The sequence below is a fragment of the Electrophorus electricus genome, unplaced genomic scaffold (assembly GCF_013358815.1).
Source record: "Electrophorus electricus isolate fEleEle1 unplaced genomic scaffold, fEleEle1.pri S51, whole genome shotgun sequence".
Taxonomy (NCBI): Eukaryota; Metazoa; Chordata; class Actinopteri; order Gymnotiformes; family Gymnotidae; genus Electrophorus; species Electrophorus electricus.
Window position 1 is genome coordinate 19124 of NW_023336135.1, and position 25039 is coordinate 44162.

Below are 25039 nucleotides of genomic sequence, written 5' to 3' on the forward strand. Positions count from 1 at the left end.
AACGGGACATCTAATTCCCTAGCCTGAATTACAGATTTAGCAGTGCCTGAATCCACCAGGAATGACATACGTATACCCTGCACTGTTAGGGACAGTTGTGGCAAGCAAGAGTAAGGAGGTGCGGTATACTTCAGATATGAGGGAAAGAGAGTGTGGTGCATGTGTGCTGGGAGGGTGTGGTGTGCAAGATGTGTGTGTGCTCTTATCTGTAGCTGCGGTTGACCCGTCCCCGAGTCTGCCCATCAGTCTGCTTCCTCATCATAGCGCCTCTCCTTCTGTGTTTTACAGTCTCTTCAGAAGTGTCCTTTCTTTCCACATGTGTAGCATCAGTCATCTCTTGCTGTCGTCCTGCTCATAGCCCCTTCTTCCTCTGTCCATGGCTGACTATCGAGAGCCACTGCATGCATGGCTGCGATGGCATCAAGGTAAGGGCCGGGTCATCCTGTGTAGGCTGGGTGAGAGACTTCGGAATAGGCTTGCACCACCATCGCTGGAGTTTCTTGCTTTGGCCTCGGCCTGAGTTGCCTCGGCCCTTGGCACGGTCCCGGTGCTGCAGCTCCTCCCACAGCCCCTTGTTCCTCTTCGGCTGGTGGTTGAACTGGTGGGGTGGGCACTGCAGGGGCCGCTGCTACTGGTGGAGAGTGAGGCATTAGTGGGCAGGAGTCGGTATCGGGGTCAACCTTGGAAACCTGCACAGACTGAAGCATCTGAAACATGCGGTTAGCATCCCACTCCATCTTTTTCTTCTCTCTCTCTTCTGCCTCCTCCATCCAACTCTCCCATGCTCCCCAAATGACTGTAATCAGTCTTTTCTTTTCTGCCTCCCTCAAATTATACTGTATAATGTATATATTGTAGTTTATTTATCCCCATACAACCTCCCGGTGGAAATCCGCATTTACTCCATAATGCTATTTGAGCCGTTATGTCTGGCCCATATTTATTCTCATGTCTGTACATAACTGCGACTTCCATTTTCGAGGCTGCCACCCTGATGGTGCAGCTGTTTCAGCTTTTTGTGTCTTACTTTTATTGTTACCCATCACTGCATCAATAATAAAATCAAAATCAAGAGATCAATAAAATGCGTTATTAACCCATTGGTGTTACAGAATAATATTATTCTCACTCTTTTTTTTTCTACACAATCAGAGGCATCAAACAATCAATTTCATACCAATATTGGAAAGTTATTTACTACTTACTAGAGTAATTAATCAATAACTTTCCATTATCAGTTGGCTTCGTTCATCTACACAACGCTGACACTGTCGTCCTCCATACTAAAATAAACTTTCCCGAGTGGCCCTGATCTGCAGCTCGTCAGAGTCGACTCTTTACCGCTCTCATCCATCAACAGGAAGGGACTCCGGTGCCACTGTTTCCTTACAGTCCAGCTTTTGGAGTTTACACTTTTTGCCCCAGTGTGGTCACACTGCGCCGGGTCCCAGACCTCCCTACAACAGCCGCCGGATCTGCCTTACCCTCCTCCGTTCACTCTACGGTTGATTACAGTGCCAGGCATCTCAACCGTTCTTGAACATTCTTTCCTGCTAAAGAACAAGTTGTTACTCCCTGCTGGTACACCCCTGCCCAGCAACAGCTAAGTGATAACTGTCATACTCCATCACTTCTCTATTCGCCTTTCTTGCAGACTGGTCAAGACAAGGGCAACGGTCACATATTTCTTACTTCCTCTTTCAAACAAGCATTAAACGTAGCCCATTTAAATCATTTCCTTAACTATTCAACTATCCTAAATTAGTAGCCATTGCCCAAGGATATCAGATACTAAGCTATTCTTGTGTAAGAAATTGCAACTTTATATCTTTCATACCAGGGACAGTATTGTACATTTTCTACTTTTTAATATCACAATGTATATCGCTAATTTAGAGGACATATTTACAATAATCTTAAAATGTACAACTTGGAACTTCCGTCTGTAAAACTACACAATACAGCTGCTTAATAGTTTACATCTAATGATAGAATTTCATATAGCTGATCACCCCTTACTATCTTAACTCATTTACCAAACAACATTCACCCCCAAGCAATTACTTTCCCTTGTATCCACAATTTTCCTCTTTACCAAAAACGTGTATTACAGACCTTTGTCTATACACACTAACACTCTTATACACTATTAACCAAAGTCTCTGGTTTGCCAATCAACTTTATCCTATTATTCCCAATCTCGATATTCCTGAAGCTGATTATCTCTGCAGTGTCTAGGGTTAAAAACAGCCGTCACATTCCCATTTAAAACCGCCACTGTTTTCTTCACCATCACGTCTCTCATCTTAGGCAATTCCCGGCAATGTCCTGGGCTCAGTTAATTAATTCTGACTAGCAGTAATAATAGAGCTAGTCTTCTTTCACACATCACTTCCTTTTTCATTTTTCTTTAAATGATAGCTGGCTAAACAATGACAAGTAAAACATGGTAATGTTTTAGCACATTCGCTCTCTTAATCACAAGTGAGGAAAAACAGATTCCATGTTATTTAAGTTGTGCCACTCAGTCAATAGCCAGTTTGGCATTCAGCAGTTTATATCTACGGAAGTCTCTCAAACCAGTAATCAGTTCTACTTGCCTCTGTTTCAATCAATAATTACTATCCATAAGGTTATTTTATGTGTTCTTCAAAACAAAACCATTCTAAGACATTTAGATTACCTAATACGCCATTGACTTCACTTTTAGACAAACACAACAACAGACGAAGACTTTAGAAGACTTTAACACAACAAACTACATTTAACATTTATCCCTCTGGGTGCTTTTCCTTTTCACTCTGAGCCTTTATTAATCTCATTAATCATTAATCTCTATGTGCATTTTTCTTTTTATTCTGAGCTCTTTCATTTATCTCTCTGAGCGCTTTTTCACCTCATAGTTATTTATTTTTTTTAATGAGCCGGTTTTTTCCATCACTTATCTTTCATTTTTATAGCATGGGTTTTTCACACAATTATTTTCATTTTTATAAGTTTTTCTCACATTATTTTCATTTTTGACACAAGCCATTTTTCTATTACTCCTTTTAATAAACTTTTTATAATGTTTAACAGTCTATTCTCATTCACCAACACTCAGTCTACATTTTCTATAACCCCTAGGCCCAACCACTACAAAACTCTATAAACCAAGATCTGAAATTTCCAACTATGCAGAACTTTTAAAAGGTGTCTGCTTACCTTCAAAATGCAGACTTTGGAACTTTCAACCCTCACACACAGAACAATGCAGCTCTTAGGTCATCCGTCAGTTGCTGCTGATAACTGATCAAATTTAGATCAGACTTTCAGATACCTGCAAGTTATTGATGTTAATCTGGAACCTGGTGCTAATTTCCTTAATTATCTGACAAACCCTATTTAACTGGCAGCCTAACTTTCCCCTTTTCACTGACATTGCTAGATGGTGAGCCATTCCAAAGTGACTGAAACCCTCGGGCAGCAGGTTGTCCAGGGGTGACCCTCTCAGCCATAACAAGAGCAGTCTGTGATTTCTAGAATATTGCATCTTTACAACATCACAAACTCATTCAAGTCCCCCAAGAAGGCTGGTCGCCCACAAAAGACAAATGCAAGAGAGGATAGGATAATGTGGAGAATCTCCAGGGGTTATCGGTTCAACACTACAGCTGGAATTGCTCGCCAGTTCAGCACTGAACAGGGTAAGCATCTGTCTTATCATACAGTGTCTCGACGTTTAAGAGCATTGGTACTGAAAGCCCACTCTGCAGTGACCAAACCTCTCAATAGCAGCAATAATCAAAAGGCTAGACTAACCTTTGCTGAGGAACATGTTGTGTGGACAAAGGAGAAGTGGTCCAGAGTTCACTTTAGTGATGAAAGCAAGTTTCATTTATTTGGGTCTGATGGGAAACATTGTGTTTGTTGACAAACTTGGGAAAGACTGAACCCAAAGTGTGTAAAGAAGTCAGTGAAAGATGGAGGAGGAAGTGTCATGGTTTCGGGAATGTGTTCGGCAGCAGGAGTTGGACCTCTCATACAGCTACATGGCTGAGTGAATGCAAGTGTGTATCAGAACCTTCTTCAACAACATGTGGTTCCTTCCTTGCATTCATCACTCAGCCAGCAATTTTCATGCAGGACAGTGCCCCCTGTCACACAGCAAAACGGGTAAAGCAGTTCCTTGAAACTTAAAATATTGAAATAATGAAATGACCAGCCCAGAGTCCTGATCTAAACCCAGTAGAAAACCTCTGGAAAATCCTTGTTGACAAAGTTATGGCCAAGAAACCCACAAACTGTGGAAGAGACTACAAGACTGGAGCAAAATTACACCAGAGCAGCATGAGAGACTAGTGATGCCCTTTGGCTGCAGATATGCTGAAGTCATTCAAAGCAATGGCCTGTACATTTCCTACTGATTGGTGACTGTTGTAACTGTCTTGATCAGTTCCTTCCATGTTTTCCCTGTCTTGTGTTTAGTCCTGTTCCATAGTTTCGTTTTGTCCTCACCTTGTTTGATTGCTTACACCTGTCCCTTGTTTCTAGTTTTGTGAAGTTCATGTATTTAAACCCTGTTGTGTGCCTTGGTCATGGTAGTTCATTGTTTGAATGACTGATTGAATTTGTGAATGTGTTTGGTTGTGTGTATGTGGCAAACTTTGAAACTTGAAAACTTAAAACTTGGTTAATCGGGACTTTTATTAATGTTATAGGTAAGGGGGACTTTTATTAACAGTGTAGTTAATATTTCCCCAAATTCCAGTTGTGTTATTAATTACATTTTAAATAGAAAATAAAGATGCAGAATCAATGATTAATTGAAGAGAATAGCAGGTCCCATGTTTATTTCCAGTTCAATAATCATATTCCAGAGAATGTCTAACAGTCCCAAGAGGGCATGATCTTTATACACTCTCTTCATAAACAGTTACACAACCACTTTTCTTTTTTACATAGTACCTTTCAGGTTTCCACCATTATTTCCAAATCATACATTATTTAACATATGCAAATTGATATTTAATACTACCAGTTAGAGTTTGGTACTATTATATCTAACCATAAACTATTTAATTAAAAAAAAAAAGTGATCTCATTTAAACCACCTGCTGCCCATGGTGATAATATTGTTTATTCCGGTGCCAGAATGAGATGTCCCGGCCTTAGACCGAGGCCTTTGCCTGAGGCCTGTACAGGCCTGACACAGAGACCATCTGAGGCCTTACTGAAGCCTATAGAGGCCTTTTTTCTACATAAACACAGTTTATTTTAAACCATCCACATTTTTCTGCTTACAATATCATTTTATTACCTCACCAGCCCTGCCCACACCTACACCCCACCCTCATCACCCAGAGAGAGGTCGACGAAAAAAGTCACAGTTATCTTTATTGCCTTTGCCAGGTTCTGCACTTCACACCAGATTTGCTGGTCCATATATGGCTGAATCACAATTACGTGATATGGATTATGTGATACACACACCCGATCGTAAGAAAAAGTGTATGTCACATCAACATGCTGAAATGCTGTTTCATGCTATGCTTCCACAGATGATAATGGTAGTATTAGTGCACCTGTTCTACCCCTAGTTGTAGCCCCATCCCTGCCCCTTTATCTGAGTATTTCCCTTAAGTGGATAGTTTAAGCTTGAAAATTGTTGTCCTTCTGCTCGCCTACCCAACTCCGAATCCTTTAAAGACATCCCCTCTAATGTAGGATGTCGTCCTGAGTCAGCCCAACTCAATGTTATACGATTAATCCACCATCACCTGTTTTTGTTTTCGGATACTCCCTCTCGCACTATGGTTTTTAAACACGATGAGGATGTCGTGATAGTCACTCAGTGAAAGAATTGCTAATCATGTGAATCCAGCCAAACATACACTTATGAAAAATGAAGCTGAATACCTCCTTAAAAATGGTCTTGCTACTCCTAGCTCTAGCCCATGTTGTTTGCCTTGTTTGTTGGTAACTAAACCAAATCGCTTTTGTACCGATTATAGAAAAATTAATTTATTGATGAAGTCCGATTCCTTTCCCCAGGACCAAGACACAATGGGCATTCCCAGTACACTTCATATTTAGATTCACATGATAAAACAAACAAAACAAAACAATTATAATGTTATCAAGCATTTCTACACTGAGTGATATACATGCTTATACACACACACACACACACACACACACACACACAATATGCACACCTTTTGCACTTTTGCACATTATTCCTACTTGCTGCTAGAATACTGTACTAAATCAGCACTGTACTCTGAACTATTCTGGCTGCTACCGGTGAGTGCTATTTTCAGGGTAGCATGTCACTGACTCCTATGCATAATCCACTTTACATATTCCCAATACTGTGTATTGGTAAAAATAAAGGCACTGTCTGTTCATTGTGTACTGGTCCTGTCCTGCATTTATTGTATGACATTATTGCACTGTATTGTATTGTTTTCACTGGTGTAGTGTGTTGTCTGTTGCACTTGTTTTGTGTTGCACCATGGTCCTGGAGGAAGACTGTTTCGTTTCTGCTGTGCACATGTATATAGCTGAAATTATGATAAAGCCTTTTGAACCTTTGAAGTGGTCAGACTTTAATTTAAAATTTTAATTCAAAGAATTGTGTTTTGGTGTGGTGGTGGTTCTGGTTGAAACAGCACAAGTTTCCACCTGGGAAATTATACGATGCTGTGTGTCAGAAATAAATACAGGCCTTGACCAACCTGTCCCACACTGTAAAATAAAAAAACAGTTCATGCTTCTGAAGGGTTAATTAACAGTTGACAATGTCAACATGGCTTTTTGTTAATGTTTTAATGTTAATGAGCCACCCTCATACTGGAGAAGTAGATACGCATGCGCAGAAAGCCGTCCTTCTGCAGTTTGGATATCGTCTGGATAAATAGGAAGCAAACAGATCAGACAGGAGACAGACAAAGATATTACATTTTCGACCTGGGACGGAAATAATTTCAAAAGTATTTTATTTTATCGTCCAAATTTTCCTTAGTTAACAGTTCCCCTTGTTGAGGAAACTCATCGTATCTCCAGATATATTTAATGTGGCATTTCACAATTGTTCCTGAATCCAGAGGATGGGTTAATATATGAAATATTTTAAAGTATTTTTAAACATTACTCACTAAATGCAATAACATTTGTTAATTCCAATAATACTGAGGCTTATGTCTGATAGTTATTAGAATATCCAGTGATTCTGGTCGGTACAATATCTTGAGTTGTCCTACTTCAGAAAAGCATTAACAGGAATGCTGACGTCTCTATAACCGTTACCAATCTGTGCACGAGGAAAGTTCGCGTGAGACTCTACACATTTGCTCATTCTAAATCAGAACACTTTTTAATCACAGGACACATGATCCATAGGAAGGGTTTGCTGTCTCATCATAAGACACAGTTCTGTTATAGTACCTAGTCCTGAGCTGGTACACTGTTCTAAAGTCAGAGTTTCTCCATGTAATTGTAATGTAGATCAGAGATTAGACTTACTCTGTGTGCACAGAACCATCTCATAGCTTTACATGAACATGTGGAATGAAATGTGGCCTCACTGAGTGTGTGTGATGGCTGTCAGACACATAGAGCAGCTGCAGGGGGCGCTCAAGACTCAGGACACTGTGATCAAACAAATGAGGTACAGTAGCACCAGTCAGGACAGAGGAGAGCAGCCCAGTGTGGTACCTTAATATTTCCCCAAGTCCCAGTTGTGCTATTAATTATACTTTAAATAGAAAATAAAGATGCAGACTCAATGATTAATTGAGCTGAGATGTCCCGGCCTTAGACCGAGGCCTTTGACTGAGGCCTGTAGAGGCCTGACACAGAGACCATCTGAGGCCTTAATGAAGCTTACAGAGGCCTTTTCTACACACCACCCACATTTGTGTACCACCCACATTTTTCTGCTTACAATATCATTTTATTACCTCACCAGCCCTGCCCACACCTACACCCCCACCCTCATCATCCACAGAGAGGTCAACGAAAAAAATCACAGGGGTCAGTGCGCTCACAGAGCTCACCAGTCTGAACTGGAACGATACCTGTACCAGACACTCTTCTTTTTACAAAATGTCTGCGGCTTTGGTCCTCATTTAACTCCTGACCCCTGCCTGAACTCTGACCCCTGCAGGAGGAAGAGTCTGAGCTGCAGTCTCTAAATGAACTGCTCCACAGTAGTGAGGACACCATGCAGGTAGGAGCTCCACCAGAACATGTCCCAGCTCCATTAATGTCTTCATCAGACCACAGGGGGGCAGTAGTGTGCACAATTTGCTGGATGGTTGCACGCAGGCTCTAGACCATTAAGATGCTATGCTAGTATTAACACTACTGTTAACAAAAGGCCCCATTAATTATAGTTTTAATAAAAGTCTCCATTACCTATACTATTAATAAAAGTACCCATTAACTATACTGTTAATTAAACACCACATTAACTATAGTTTTAATAAAAGTCCCCATTAACTGTACTGTTAATAAAAGTCCAAATTACCTATACCATTAATAAATGCCCCATTATCTATACTGTTAATAAAAGTCCAAATTACCTATACCATTAATAAATGCCCCATTATCTATACTATTAATAAAAGTCCAAATTACCTATACCATTAATAAAAGTCCCCATTAAATATATTGTAAATAAAATTCATGATTAGCAATACTGTTAATAAAGGCCCCCATTAACTTTATTGTTAATAAAATTCCCCATTACCTATACCATTATTAAAAGTTCCACTGTACGCCTATATGATAGAGCTGTACACCTGTATGATAGAGCTGTACACCTGTATGATAGAGCTGAATGATATGTTCTATTCTAAGTTTTGTGAAGGGTAAATAGAAGGATATAAAATGTAGTACCACTGAGAGCCACAAGAGGCATCTCAGCACAGTGAGTTCAAGAGTAAACGTGGCCTCAAATAAGTGTCCAAATACTTATCTACTATCTTTAACATCAACCCTGCAGTTACCATCCATCACTCATCTTTATGTACCTCTGTGTCTCAAAAACAACAACAAAGACTCTGTAGAAACAATAGATTATTAATACCCCACAACATCCCCTGGATAGACACACACTCACACACACACACACACACTCACAAACACACACACACACACTCACAAACACACACACACACACACACATACACACATACACACACACACACACACACACACACACACACACACACACACACACAGAAATAACATAAATGGAGGCATGAGTTCAGAGGGAGGTGAGTGATGTGGTTTCTGTTCTATTTCAGCTGTGTAGCAGAGGGAGGAAGTGCAGGGTGGTGGGTGTTATGGACTGTTAGAGCTGATAAATAGTGACCTGCTCTCTACTTCATGTTACTGATACTCAGTGGTGTTTAATAATATTCATTTAAAGTGTGCAGAATCAGAATTAATTCTCTCTTCTTTCACCTGCACATTCTCTTTTCTACTCTCCACAAACTTTGTGTTGGGTTTGCATGGATCTGGTGTTAAAGTGTTTAGAGTGTGATCATCTTACTGTGGTGTCTGAGTGATGAGGGCTTGATACTAGAACACGTGTGTCTGTCCCTGTGTGACACCCTGAGGAATTCTCTAGTGCTCTTCCTCTGACTGCTACCCTTGTGTGCTGGAGCAGGACAAACTGCTCCAGGGGAGAGAAGTGGATCAGCGCTGCCTCCTGTTCCCTCCCCCAGCATGGAGGTCCTGGAAATGTGTATTCAACACATTTACAATAAATAAATGAGTTCCAATAAATAATATTCTTTATAATAATTATGATGAATAATTATGACCTCACTGTGTCCTACATACACACCACACAGTGGAGGCACTTAATATAAAATAGAAACCATGGCCTCCTCTCTCTCTCTCTCTCTCTCTCTCTCTCTCTCTCTCTCCCTCTCTCTCTCTCTCTCTCTCTCACCCATTCTCTTCCTCTCACTCTCCTCCCTTTCGCTCTCTCTCTTTCTCAGAAATGTGCTTGCACACACACCACATATAGTAAAGACACTTAAAATAACCTCATTATAATAACTAGCATTCATTCTGAGAACACAGGAAGTGTTGAGACTTTAACACACACAGTCACTCAGTCAGTCTATCATTACTGGGACAGTATGAAGCTCAGTTCACTCCCTGTGGTGCTCTGTGAGTAAATGTTCTCTTTATGTCTTCATTAGAGTCAGAGGTGCTGTATGAAGTTGGTAATGTGCAGGCTGAGGATCCTGACTGATTATGTGTGTTAGTTGTGTAGTTCCTTCAGAAGGGAAGATCAGAGTTTCACTTCCATGTGCTCAGGTGTTCTCACTGTATCCAGATGTGTTATGGAAAGGGTTCTGTTTGATGTACTGGGCTGGAGAGCAGGAGGAGAAGTTCTTTGTACATATCTGTACTGAATATGGGAACAGACCAGTTACCAGTGTACTTCTACACATCAGTGTAGCTGATGAATCACGGAAGTGATATGGATGCTTACGACTCTAGCAGATGAGTTTGTCAGAGTTTTAGCAGTAAGACCAGTGAAGAGTGGATTTCAATAATCTACAAAGTGTGGGGTGAAGAAGACCCCTAGATTCCTAATATCTCGGTTCACTCCCCTTCCATTGGTCATGTGATGCGTCCTGTCATGTGCAGGGAGAGTTCACTGTTGACTGTGTTCAGTGTCTTGTGTCTTGTTTGTAACCACACCTGCATCCAGTTCTTTGTTTCATTTATGTATGTATTTTATTCCCTGTGTGTGTGTGGGGGGGGGGTCATTGTCAGTCATTGTTAGATGTACTTGAAGTTGTTAGCACATGTTAATGTTTTCGTTTGTGCTTTTGTTTCTGTGCATGTTTAGAGTTCTTCGTTTGTATCACACTACATTGCGTGTTTAATGTGAGTACCACAGTGTTTATTCTTTGTTCTTGATTAATAAATGTCTGTCCACATCGAGACAGATCTGAGCATCCTGCTCCTGGCCCTGTGGCACTCGGCCATCACACCTAACTATCAGCATGGGGTTAGTCTCTATGCTTGTCTTCCATTGCGTTTCAAGCCAAACCGTATTTGAGGTTCAAAGTATATACAAGAAGACACTTATATTAAGAGGGGGAAGAATGATCATGACCAACACAGACTGGTAGTTTTCAGCCTGAGGAAAGAGACACTCTTCATTTTATAGATATGAAAAGAAACCCTTTGACAAGAGCCTCAACACACACAATTGAACACTGACACAGTGACTCAGCTGAGCTCTCTGCTGAGCACAAAACCTTTCACAGACAAAACCTCCTCAACAAAGGACCCACTCACACTCACGCAACCAAGACCAACACCTACCTCCCTAGCAAAGGACCCACTACCACATGAATCTGTCATAGTAGCAGAGAGACGGCGTGTACACAACAGGTCTACAGTCCTGGAACAGCTCACAAACTTTTATTTTCTCCTATTAATACTGCATGACTATTTAAAAATTAATCCCATACACAAATCTCAGAAACAGGTTCACAAATTCAGGAGATTAGTGAATCAGTGTCATGATCCCATTGCTGTATTCACCTGCTTTCAGTTTCTGTTTCCATCCTAGTTTTCATTTCCATGTGATTCCTTGTTTTGGTTTCATTAGTTCAGCCCCTCGTTTAGTTCTCTGGCCTTCATTAGTTTCCCCTGTTCCTCGTTTCTACCGTGTTAGGTCGTGTTTTTAAACGCAGTGTTTTCCTCAGTGTCTTGCTGGTGGTTGTTCTAGCCATTATCTGATCATTGTGTTTGTACTAAGCCATTGTCTGAGCTCTTGTCTTGTTTCACATTTATTCAGTCAGTGTTCTGGGTTCTGCCTTGTTGTCTGTGTATCTGTACCCTGTTTTCTCTCGGTTTGTCTGTTGATTTATTTTCCCGATTTTCGTGTTTTGCTTTCTGTTTAATATATTTCCTGGATCTGTTCATATTGGTGCTGTGACTTGTCTTAATGACCCAGATTCTGGATTTGCCCTTAATAAATTTCGCTCTTCTCAGTGTCTGCGTCCAGCTCTCTATCGCTCCACGTTACACAGTGTGTTTATTCTTCATAAACCCTCTAAACACTTAGAGAATGCTGGATAGGATGTTCATAAGTAACAGACACTGTGGAACTGTGAAACAGCAGTAGTGAATCTGCTCATACCACAGCACACACCACTGTCCACAGAAACATAAATCACTGACGCCCCCTTGTGTTCAAAACCTTCAGCGCGCTAAAGTTCTCTAAAGATGTTTTATCGTGTAGGATTCATTTCTTTCACTTTTGTTTAATCAGGGAGTTTGTGAAAACAGCAGTCATTTTCCCCACTCACTTTGAAGCAGAATTTAGATGAACATTTATTCAAAGTGTTATCTAGCATGTTAAGGTGTTTTTATTAAATGAACAATTATACATAGTGGTAACCAGCATGTTAAGGTGTTCATGGTTAAATTAACAATGATACTTTTATTTTAATTGTGTCTGAAATGTTTTGCTGTCAGGTGTTTTCTTTAATAAATTAATGATTTCATTGTTCATATTCATATGTTCCCTCTTTTATGTTTATAGTGCTGATTTCATTTGTTCAACCTGGACTTGCTCAAGGTGATTTATATTCTGTTTATATATTATTTAAAACCCAAACTGCCATTACTAACTCTATTCAACTATTAGATGAAACATGAAATGTTGGAATGATGTCATTAGACATTTATGAAAATTTGCTATTTTAAATGTATTAATTTACACATTTAGCATTTTAGTGTATGTATTTTATAATTAATGAATTTATTTAGTATTAAAACGTGCAGGACCAGACAGCACTGACTGGTGTGGTAGATTTAGATTTAGATCTGTGTAATTTATTTGTTTTCAAAGTAACTGAATGAAGAATTCAAATGTTTAATGTTTCTGCAGGTCATGTTAAAGCTGTTGTGAGTGTAAGTCCTGATAATCACGTGTTCAGAGGAGAGACTGTGACTCTCAGATGTGACATACAGGGAGAAGGAGACACTGGGTGGATATACAGCTGGTATAAGTATGGCAACAGTATCTACCCATATGTCACATCCAATACATACACATTCAACTTTGTTGTACAGTATGACAGTGGTACATACACCTGCAGAGGGTACAGGGGAAGAGACTCTCAGAGCTCAGAGATCAGTAATGCTATTACATTAACTGTGTCAGGTGAGTTTGGACTCTGAATTCAGCCAATAGACATTCATAGCAAGGTTGTTATTGTGTGTGTGTGATTTTAAACACAGAGCATTTTATATTTGCTGTGTTACAGTGAGACCCCAGGCATTACTGAGTGTATCTCCACAGATCTGGCTGACTGAAGGAGTCTCAATGAGTCTAAGCTGTGAGGTCAGAGACTCCTCTACAGGCTGGACATTCAGCTGGTACAGAGCTGTTCCCTACAGAGAATGTTTAACTCCAGTAATACACAATCATAGCTATGTGAGGTATTGTGTTGAGCTCCTCTCAGACAGCAGCAGAGGAGCTGGAGGCTCCTACACTCTCAGTCCTGCTGCTCTACATCACACAGGAGTTTATGTGTGCAGAGCAGAGAGAGGAGAACCAGCCTATCAGATACAGTACAGCAACACACAGCCACTATGGATCACTGGTGAGGACATACAACAGCTGTGTGTGTGTGTGTGTGTGTGTGTGTGTGTGTGTGTGTGTGTGTGTGTGTGTGTGTGTGTGTGTGTGTGTGTGTGTGTGTGTGTGTGTGTGTGTTTGTGAAACATCAATCACTGTCATACACACACACACAATCAAGAGCTTAGTTATATGTTATTAATTAGATTGCATTAGTGGTTTTCAATCATGAAAGGAGGCATCAAACTGGTTGTAATATTTCCATGTTAAACGTGTTCACTACACTCCTGCTATGATAAGACAATAATAATAACACGTGATGTATAATTTCTGTATCTAAGGTCTGTCTCCTCCAGTCTCTCTGATCATCAGTCCCAGCAGAACTCAACACTTTAGTGGTGACTCTCTCTCACTGAGCTGTGAGGGACAGAGTGACTCTCCTGGATGGAGAGTGAGAGGATACACACACAGTGGGAATGTGTCAGATTGTTCATCACTCTGGGGATCAGTTACAGGATCTAGACGCACCATCAGATACCTCTACACAATACACACTGGAGTGTACTGGTGTCAGTATGAATCTGGAGGGAGCAGCAATCCTGTTAACATCACAGTGCACAGTGAGTCTGCATGTATGCACTCACTAGTTAAAGAGAAAAGGAAATGTTTGATAACTATATTATAGTTCACAATATATAGAACTATCAGTTACTGACTAAGAAAACTGTTAACTAGAGTTAATAAGAAAAGCTGTTAATTTAACATATTCAGGGTGAACTGTGTGTGTGTGTGTGTGTGTGTGTGTGTGTGTGTGTGACATTCTACTTTCTACTTTATTGTGTTAATGTTCTGTGTCCCTGTTATGTATTACTCAGTATTCATGCTGGAATCCTTCTCTCTGTAAAAGATGAGTAAAGTGTTTTCTCTGTTCTAGATGGTGATGTGATTCTGGAGAGTTCTGTCCATCCTGTGACTGAGGGAGATCCTCTGACTCTACACTGTTTACTTCACCTCAATATCACATCACACCTCAGAGCTGATTTATACAAAGATGGATCACTCATCCAGACCCAGACTGCAGGAGAAATCACCATCCATACTGTCTCAAAGTCAGATGAGGGTGTCTACTACTGTAAACACCCAGAGAGAGGAGAGTCACCACACAGCTGGGTCTCAGTCAGAGGTCAGAATTTAAAGATTTCACATGTTTATTATTACACCAATTTAACCAGAGCCTCAAATTTATATTGGCAAGAAAATCATTTTATAATTCTGAATCTTGGAGCAGTAATCCTGTCAACACCACAGTGCAGGGTGAGACTCCATGTAGTGAACTTACGCTTGTACTGAGTTTACTGTGAACACCATGAACACCATGTCCTGTCCCTGACTGAACTCTCTTCAGTTTATATATTTGTATTTTCATATGTATTTGAGTATTTGAGACTATGGATATACATTACTTACATTTAGTCATTCAAGCCATGTAAAGTTACTGTTACCCATCATTTTCTAAGAGACAGAATAGATGTTTTCTATATATTCTATCCACAGCAGAAATAGGAAATCAAACATCCCCATCTTGTGGTGTGAATCAGTATTTACATAAATGTAACAAAGCGTTCACATGGAATCCAGTTACTTTAATTAAGGCTTAAATCTACATGTAATACACTCATTTATTATAGAAAAATAAAATGCTGTTACATTGCTGGATATATTGGTACATTAAACTGTGTTCAAGTAGATAACTGGTCCCAATGGCGTAGAACCTATTTGTAAACTAGGGGCCATTTCAATACTAGGACTGTCAGGGAATGTTTTGGACAATAAAAACTTTTGTGTTCATTTCTGTTGACTTTAAGAACCACCTGTACCGTCACCACCGTTACTCCTACTGTACCGTCACCACCGTTACTCCTACTGTACCATCACCACCATTACTCCTACTGTACCTTCACCACCATTACTCCTACTGTACTGTCACCACATTACTCCTACTGTACCTTCACCACCGTTACTCCTACTGTATCAACACTACCATTACTCCTACCAGATGTGGTTCAGCTGAGCTGCATGTGAAGTAATACATTCCATTTATTTATTCCTTCAAGTTCACTTCTCGTATCAAAACTATTAGATGCTTTCAAAAAGCTTTCAAAGGTTTAATAAGCTTCCAACACATGATCTTATAAAGCGGTGAACATAAAAGCAGAATTTAAGTACTGTGTGATTTCTACAATGGAGCCTGAGCTGGTTCTGACTGTGCAGTCTAAATGGACACAAATATTGAGTAGAGACCATCACACTCACATGTGAATGAGTAGGAGTGTAATCCTGACCCCAACCCCATCTCAAAGTCCAGTTAAAATCCAGTTACAGAATGTTAACAGCATGTCTATAACAGCTTGTTGAGTATGCTAAGATGGTATGTATAATACCTGTTACATGTTCAGTGACTTCTCAGGTTAACATCTACAGATAAGAACTTGGACACCCAAATAAAGTGAAAAACAACTGAATTCATCAGATTATAAACAAATCTGATATAAACAGTTAATTAAAAATCTGTTCACTAATCTACTGCTTCACTACTGCTACACCATGTTACTGAGAGTCTATTGTTTTTATTTTAAAATGTTTAAAATACTGAAATACTTCATCTGATTTTAATCTGAGAATGTTACTCATTTCATAGATATCTCTATGCACTCTGCCATTGCATATCTTGAACTGTGTGTTTCATCTCCATCAGCAGTTAAACCTACACCTAAACTCACATCAAGCCTTAAAGGAGCTGCACTGGTGGGAAACCCAGTGACTCTGCACTGTAAGCTGGACCAGCCTGCTGGATGGAGCTTTTACTGGTCCAGACACACACAGAACCCTGAGACTGAGACCAACACTGCAACAAACTCCTACAACATCAGCTCAGTGGCGCCCTCTGATGGAGGCCAGTACTGGTGCAGAGCTGGTAGAGGAAACCCAGTCTACTACACAAACTACAGTGATGCAATCTGGGTAATCGTTACAGGTGAGGAACCGTTTGCATTCTATAACTAAAAAAATAGAAATTAAATTTATCAGATACATATGCAGCAAAAATATGAAATATCAGTACTTTTCAACCCTTAGTAAAAGTTGGCACAATATTAAAGTGTCACTACATGTACTGGGGAGTCTTGGACATGTGCATACATTGGGCACTAGAGAGGAGAAGTCAATGACATTTTAGTAGAAAAATGACAAAGCAGATCAGAAAATGTTTGATTTCCTGAATAACAGGAAGCTGTCATGTCTGCTACAGGACATGATTTATGTGCTTCTGAATTAATGGGTTTATTCAGTATTAAAACATCTGGAGGACCAGACAGCAGTGACTTGTGTGATAGATTTAGATTTAGTTCTGTGTACTAGTGAGTAACAGTTTACAGTGTATAATTATAGAAAACATTGTGTTGGTTATCTGTGTGATAGATTTAGGTCTGTACAGTAACTCTGTTTACCTGACTGTACATGATAAGATCACAGTCATTTCATGAGTTTAACATCTATTTTACTCATTTAAACTCTTTGTAGTCAGTAGCAGAGCACACTCAGTCCACATGTATTGTGTTTACTTATTAAGGGTAAAAAAAATACTGTAACTGTACTTTTATTCCAGTAATACTGCATGGTATTATAACTGTGAAATGCAATCTTACTTCATTTCTTGTTACTATCATTACCAACTTATAATGGATCTTAAAAATGATACACGGGACTGTTGTTTTGGCCCCCCTGATTTAAAAGCATGTGTTTCCACCATACACTACAAGACCCGATCTCACTAATAGCGCCCCCTACTGTGTTGAAGAAGAGAGTACACAGTGACCTCACATAGTCTGGAGCAGAGACGTGTGACAAATCATTTTGATTCATGTGATGTTTCGGTTCCTATGAGTTCAGCTGGTGATTCCTCCTCTCTTGGCCTGGTTGGTTTGGCTGTGGGACTGAGTTTGGTCATGTTCTTCATCTTACTGACCTTGCTGTGGTGCTACAAAACCAACAAAGGTCTGAGATCAGCTGCAGGTCATTTATGAATAGTTTAAATATTATATGTTTTTATGATACAAATCATGAAACCTGTTTACAGTATTAAACACTTTTATTTTATTTCCATGTTGCCTGGTGCAGAATCTCTGTGTCGCTGTACTGGGAGTCAGTCAGACATCAATCAGACATCAGATCAGACCCAGAGAGAGTCAGGAGGTCAGGGTTGTCAGTCACACGACTGCACACTGCTCAGACCATGAGACAACAACAACTTTCCTTATTAACAATTAACTTAAAGCTTTATCTTCTCTAAGACAATTTAAATAATCCTTCATCACTTGTGATTCATTCTCTACTGTGTCCAGTAATCTTTCAGTTTAGCATTTATTAAATGGTCTTTTCCTTTAACCCCAGAAGCTGCCCACATATATGACACAGCTAAGCCAGCAGACCGGAGCAGCACAGGTAACGATTTCATTTCCCACTGAGTATAGTAGTGAAAGACTTGGTCAGAATGCATCTAATAAACACACTGCACTCTGTGATAAACACACTGCACTCTGTGATAAACACACTGTAGTCTGTTATGAACACACTGTACTCTGTGATAAACACACTGCACTCTGTAATAAACACACTGTACTCTGTGATAAAAACACTGTACTCTGTTATGAACACACTGTACTCTGTGATAAACACACTGTACTCTGTGATAAACACACTGCACTCTGTGTCAGATGAACCTGCAGATGACTTCAGTGATGTCACTTATGCTCAGGTCATGAAACACAACAAGAAAAGCAGGAATAAAGGTACAGCCACATCACCTTCACACTGGGATTTAATTCACAACTCACACACAACATCACTCTATTATACATATAAGAATCAGGTTCTGTATAACTACACACAGGAGAATACAGTCTGATCTACATCACTATTGTATATATAAGTATCAGGGTCTGTATAACTACACACTGGAGAATACAGTCTGATCTATATCACTACTGTATATATACTACTATATATATCTACTATATAATCATCACATGAGACAAAGGAAACACATGCTGGTCTCCAAAAGCAGCAGCAGTGCATTGTGGGAAAGAAGTGTGTATGATGAGATGTTATTGGTTGATTGGTTAGAACACTAAAGGTCAGTGAGAGGTCACGCCTGTGTTTGCTTTGGTTTTGTTCTCTGTTACTGCAGACACTGGTGCTGGACCCAGTGAAGTCACTTATGCTGAGATCAAACTGAAACCAAAACAGAAAGTAAAGAAAAAAGAAGGTACATGAAAAGGAGAAACTTTAGTCACCTACAGCAGTGACACACCAAGATACAGCTGACCTGAAGAACTCTTAAGATTCTACGTTTTGATTCACTGCTTAGTAACCGTGTGCTTAGTTACCCACTGTAGGTTATTCAGGTCATGTTGTGTTTAATCATTTGGAGGGTTGGACTTCTTCCTGTGGTGTACTTCAGGCTCTTTTGTCCCTACTAGAGAAGAGCAGTGTGGGGGCAGACACTGTATACTCAGAGCTGAGGCAGGACTCACACAAAGGTCAGAGCTCCAAGATCTATGGTATCATTTCAGAGGTACCAGGCTGTACCGAGCCACTACTGCACCCAAAGACCTAAAGGAACACTATAACTGGTCATAAGAAGACCTTAAACCAGTCCTTCGAAACCAGCTAACAGTGAAGGAAACAGAGATGAAGCCAGTCAGCAGATATCACTCCATAGAGTGCTCACTGATCTCCACTCCATTCATTACTGTCAGTACCAGCTGCTGTGGTTGGAAGATTTGTAATAAACATGACTCAGTGAAAAAGGAGCCAGTGTTCATTTTAAACCTTATTTCAAGTGAAACTGAATATCAATGCAAAGTGACTTCTGCTCAGGTTTATATTAATTAATAAACAATCATGAAACATGTAAGAGCCCTTTACTGTTTATGTGCACAGAACTGAACCTACCAGCTTTGTTAAATAGAAGACAGGTAGAGTGGAGCTGAACTGACAGTGATTCTATGTACATTAAACAGAAATAATGACTGATCCTAATGAATGTTTTCAAATCATCTTTGTCAAGGTTGTTGAGGAACAGCAGAGACTGCTGGGAAACAGAGTTCATTCTCCTGTGTTACTCCCTCAAGTTTCTACAAGACCAGGAGTTTAAACCCTCTTATCCAAGTGTTCATTAATTTATTTAGTTTAAACACTTTTTAAATGATCATGTCAGATACTCATGTCTACAACAGGAAGGTGTTTTATAACAGATGGAGATGTAACAGGTTGGAGGTAAAATCTCTTACAGTGAAAGTGTGGTTTTACCATAAGGAACATACTAGATTCACTCTTAGTGTAGAAATGCTTGATAAGATTATAATTGTTTTGTTTGTGTGTTTTATCATGTGAATCTAAATATGAAGTGTGCTGGTTGTAGCATAAACATTCCAGGAGAATCAGATTCAGTGGTGTTGGAGTTCCTTCTCTGTAGAGGAGATGAGTGTATGAGTTCTGTGGGGCTTCACAGCCAACAGTCTTTTCAGCTGTTCTAAAGCTTGTGATTGAGTGACTGCTTATGTTTGTGTGTTTGTTACTAGAGTCACTTAGAGAGACACATTAAGATCCACTTTTTAACTTTGATCCAAGATTTTTTTTGCAGTGTTATGTAACTGCAGCACCTTGTAAATTAAAGACCTGGAGATTCCTGGTGATCTTCTGTAGTGAGCCTCACTAGGGTTTAACCCTAACCCTAATCCTGGTGATCTTCTGTAGTGAGCCTCACTAGGGTTTATGCCTAACCCTAATCCTGGTGATCTTTTGTAGTGAGCCTCACTAGGGTGAAGGAATCAGTATGTATTTGTTTTATTTTGAGATTATTTTTTATTAAGTTTTATATTTTGTTTGTATTTCTGTACTTTCTAAATGTCTCTGTAAGTCTTCAGTGCCGTGGTGTCTGTCTGTGAGGTATCAAGGTCAGGAGGTGATGACTCTCAGGAGGTGATGACTCTCAGGCCTCATCCATACCTCTCTCTCTCTGTCATCCTCCCTCTCTCTTCTTGTCTCTCTATCCATCATCCTCCCTCTCTCCTCTTTCTCTCTCTCTCCATCATCCTCCTCTCTCCTCCTCCTGTCTCTCTCTCTCTATCTATCATCCTCCCCTCACTTTTCCTCCTGTCTCTCTATCTATCATCCTCCTCTCTCCTCCTCCTCTCTCTCTCTCTGTCTATCCTACTTCTTCATCTCCTCCTGATCTCACTTCTGTGTTGTTGTATTAACTACTCATTGTTAGATTAGCACCCTACTTTTTGATGAAGAAAAATCTGATCTGAAGTTTTTATATGTGCACAAATAAACATCAGACTCTGAGGATCAGCACAAGATCCTGACTCTTTATTGCTGAATTTCTAATCCTAATCCTAATCTTAATCCTAATACTGATAATTGTCATGATTAGTCCCTCCCATCTTCCTCGTTCCATGTTTTCCTTGTCTTGTGTATTTTAGTTCCATGTCATAGTTTCGTTTTCTCCACCCCTTGTTTGATTGCTTACACCTGTTTCTCATTTCTACCTTGTTAAATTCATGTATTTAAACCCTGTTGTGTTCCTGGTATCGATGCTGTTCATTGCATGTTTATCTGAATGGTTGTGTTTCTTTGTGCTCTGTGCCTTCATGTTTCCTAGTCTTTGTTATAGCCTGCTTCCCCTGTTTGCCTTCGTGTGTTTTGTTTGTTTAATCGTGTATCTCTGTGTTGGTAATATGTCCCTGGACTGCTACTACGACTCAACACCGAGGGATCACAGAAGCTGGGAAGGACTAATCATGACAATGATGTTCTCTAGTGGGCAACCCCAGTGAGACTCAACACTACAGACTGAAGGATATGAAATACGTATCACGGTCAGTATCACAGAACTGGACTGTCCCACCATTACTAATGACACCAGAACCACCACGATTACTATTACTCCACTGGTTCAGGAGGACACTACCTCTGGTCACCACAGATCAGCCCCACTACAGTACTGAGCTCCTCCCCCTTGTCAATCACTCCATTGTGTTGCACCCTTGTTTGGTAATTAGTGTTAGTGTGAATAAGCTTCTCTTGCTGTGTAGTTTATTTGGGGAGTCTTACTGATGCTTTGTAGTCTACAATGCTGAAACGTTCTTTAAGTCTTTATCAGTCTAACAGGTTTTTGATCTTACCTTTGTCTGTTACTTGTTGCTTTGGCTCCCTTGATATTTTATTTCTTCAGACAGTGGTAGCTCAGTGGTTAAGGTACTTGATTTCTAATTTGAGGGTTGTGTGTTTGAGCCCCACCACTGCTAAATTGCTACTGTTGAATCCCTGAGCAAGGCTCTTAACCCTCAAGTTGTGTTCTGTCATAATTGTAAGTTGCTTTGGATAAAAGCATCATGGTATTTTTGACCTATGCCTGCTGTTTCAGATTGTGGTACTGGATGTGTGTTTAGGATTTATCCACCACACATTACTCACTCGGGTTAAACTTTGGTTCCTCACATGTTTTCTGGTCTCGTGTGTGGACGTCACTTTCCTCTTTGTTGTCAGGTCTGGTTTTCTCAGTATGTGTGTGAGGGCACTGAGACTCAAAACACAACATCTGAAACCCTTTTAACTGGTTGGATCATTTTATTGATGTTTTAGTAATACAAGCCTCTAGAGATTATATTTAAAATAATAAAACAAAAGAAAACACCAATTTTATTATTATTATTATTATTTACTGTTAATGCAAAAGGCAAAGATGTGCTTCATGTACCTTGACCAGATGCAAATCTTCTGTAAAGTAACATTCATGAATTTGATAAGTAAAGTTATAAATGTTTTATAACAATTTTATGGCCCCTTTCATATACAATGTAATATTTCATGTGCCATTTCACATAAATATTTAACACAGTTCTTATACTGTATAACATGTATGACGGTGGTTCTTGGTCAAATATGTAAATCTCATTTGAACTTACATAGATATGCTCTCCTACTTATGGAGAATTACCCATCAGCCACCATTTAGACAAGTGTTAGTCTCCTACTTTAGCACAGTGCAAATTCAGTCATCAAGCTCATTATTTTCCACTGATTTTTGTAGCTGTATAATCAACCACCTTGTGGTTTCGGTTATGTTTACTTCATGATCAGTTTCATCACAGACATGACAATGGTTTTATTTCTTGATACCAGTCGAACATAAAGTCAAATTGCCATTGGTGTCATGTCACGTGGTTCACAGCAGAGGCTTTAATTTCCCGCGGAATTTAAAAAGTGTTCTGATTTAGAACGAGCAAACGGGTAGAGTCTCACGCGGACTGTCCTCGTGCACAGATTGGTAACGGTTATAGAGACGTCGGCGTTCCTGTCAACGCTTTTCTGAAGTAGGACAACTCAGGATATCGTACCGACCAGAATCACTGGATATTCTAATAAATTTCAGACATAAGCCTCAATATTATTGGAATTAACAAATATTAGACCTTATGTATTTTGTACTTCTAGGTATCAGCATTGATTCCTGTATTCTACAATATTCTAGTTCATTGGTATGTTGAATTCTACCCTACTGTACTGTAATAGAATATTCTATGAGTAAATGACAAAGCACTTTTGTAAGTTGCTCTAGATAAGGGTGTCTGCTAAATGCCGTAAATGTAAATGTCATTTCAGCTATATACAAGTACACAGCAAAAACGAAACACTGTTCCTCCAGGACCATGGATCTAACATAAAACAAGTGCAAGAGCCAACACACATGAGTGCAAACAATACAATACAGTGCAATAATGTCATACAATAAATGCAGGACAGGACCAATACACAATGAACAGACAGTGCCTTTATTTTGACCAGTACACAGTACTGGGAATATGTAAAGTGGGTTGTGCATAGGATTCAGTGACATGCTATACTGAACATAGCAGTCACCGGTAGCAGCCAGAACAGTTCAGAGTACTGTGCTGATTTAGTACATTACTCTGTGCAAGACTGCAAAAGAAGTGCATATATGTGTGTGAAGTTTGACTTCAGCATCTTCTCCGATACAAAACCTGTGTGTGCGCGACTGTGTATAAGCGCTTGTGTGTGTGTGTGTGTGTGTGTGTGTGTGTGTGTGTGTGTATATAGAAGTCTCCATTTGCTTGGAATTGGAACTGGAATTAACCAGAGTTCAGGAGTCTGATGGCTTCTGGGAAGGAGCTATTGCACAGTGTAGAGGTGAGGGACCGGATGCTGCGTTACCTTTTTCCAGATGGTAAAAGGGTGACCCGTTTGTGTGAGGGGTGCATGGGGTCTTCCACAATGCTGGTGGCTTTTCGGATGCAACGTGTTGTGTAGGTGACCGTGATGGAGGACAGAGAGACCCCAATGATCTTCTCAGCTGTTCTCGTTATTCTCTAATCACTTGCGGGTCTTGCGGTCAAAGACGGTGCAGTTCCTAAACCAGATAGTGATGCAGAAACAGGGGGAGGTCCACGTCCCAGTCTTTCTCGTGCAGCAAACAAAACGTTCTCAGCTTGGACTTTAAGGTTTGGTGAAATCTTTTTAAAGCACCCTGGGATTCAGGATGGTAGGTGCTAGATACGCTAGATAAGGAGATGTTTATTTTGTAGAGGGGTGATGTCAGGAGATGACAACATAATAAAAATAACATATTGGGGCAGTGGGAGCTCAGTGGTTAATGTACTTGAGTTGTAGTTAGAAAGCTGCTGGTTCAAGCCCCACCACTGCCAGGTTGCTACTGTTGGGCTCTTGAGCAACTGAGGATTAAGGGCCTTCAAGTTGTACTCAGTCATAATTGTAAGTTGCTTTTATCCAAAGTGTCAGCTAAATGCCATAAATGTAAAGACTGAAGGAGGTGTGTTGGAACCTCTCGTTCTGGAGATGTTCCCTCTACCCAGCTGTCGAGTCATCAGTTTAGTCCTTGTTCAAGTCTCTCAGATCCCTACAAATGACACACACAATAGTAACATGTGCATAAAAGTGAAGACATTGCTGCCTGATACTTTATAAAATTGTTTGTCAGCTGGCAGTAAGTTAGCAGAGTTCAAACATTCAATCTCACATGTGAAATGACTTCAAGCAAACAGAACAATGTCCTTCCATCTTCAGTATTTTAATTTAGACTCTCACTCCTCTGAGACTGCATTCTGGCTTCTAGTTTCAGTCAGAGATGTAGAAAAAAAAACATTAAACACAGGATTCAAAGTGTAGGTGTTAGAAAACTCCCCCTGGTGTTATTGGATTATCATTTTATAAACTTTTATTGCTGTTTTGGTCTTGATCAGAGAAGGGGAAAAAGTGTGTCTTGTCTCTAATGCAAGCAACATGTCAACAGTTTCAATGATTGTGGGGAGAAAATCAGGATTT

General features: G+C 39.9%; 2 protein-coding genes across 2 annotated transcripts in view; one reads left to right on the top strand and one right to left on the bottom strand.

Moving 5' to 3' along the window:
• Window positions 1–13875: 13875 nt before the first annotated feature.
• LOC113569291 (Fc receptor-like protein 2) lies at window positions 13876–19828 on the top strand. Its single transcript, XM_035523455.1, has 11 exons — window positions 13876–13886; window positions 14015–14232; window positions 14547–14795; window positions 16368–16646; window positions 17561–17665; window positions 17789–17863; window positions 18062–18112; window positions 18385–18459; window positions 18858–18935; window positions 19150–19209; window positions 19740–19828. The coding sequence occupies exons 1-11, from the start codon at window positions 13876–13878 to the stop codon at window positions 19745–19747; spliced, it is 1209 nt and encodes a 402-aa protein (XP_035379348.1). The 3' UTR covers window positions 19748–19828.
• A 4703-nt stretch (window positions 19829–24531) lies between these two features.
• Window positions 24532–25039, bottom strand: part of LOC113568810 (Fc receptor-like protein 5) — a 30734-nt gene continuing 30226 nt past the window's right edge. The window contains exon 5 of the mRNA XM_035523456.1: window positions 24532–24614. Coding sequence (XP_035379349.1) covers window positions 24607–24614 — 8 coding nt within the window. The 3' untranslated portion in view covers window positions 24532–24606. The remainder of the gene's footprint in view (window positions 24615–25039) is intronic.

Coding starts and splice junctions, on each gene's coding strand:
- LOC113569291 (XM_035523455.1), top strand. Junction 17,666..17,788: donor GTGCTACAAAACCAACAAAG/GTCTGAGATCAG, acceptor TGCCTGGTGCAG/AATCTCTGTGTCGCTGTACT. Junction 18,460..18,857: donor CAAGAAAAGCAGGAATAAAG/GTACAGCCACAT, acceptor CTGTTACTGCAG/ACACTGGTGCTGGACCCAGT.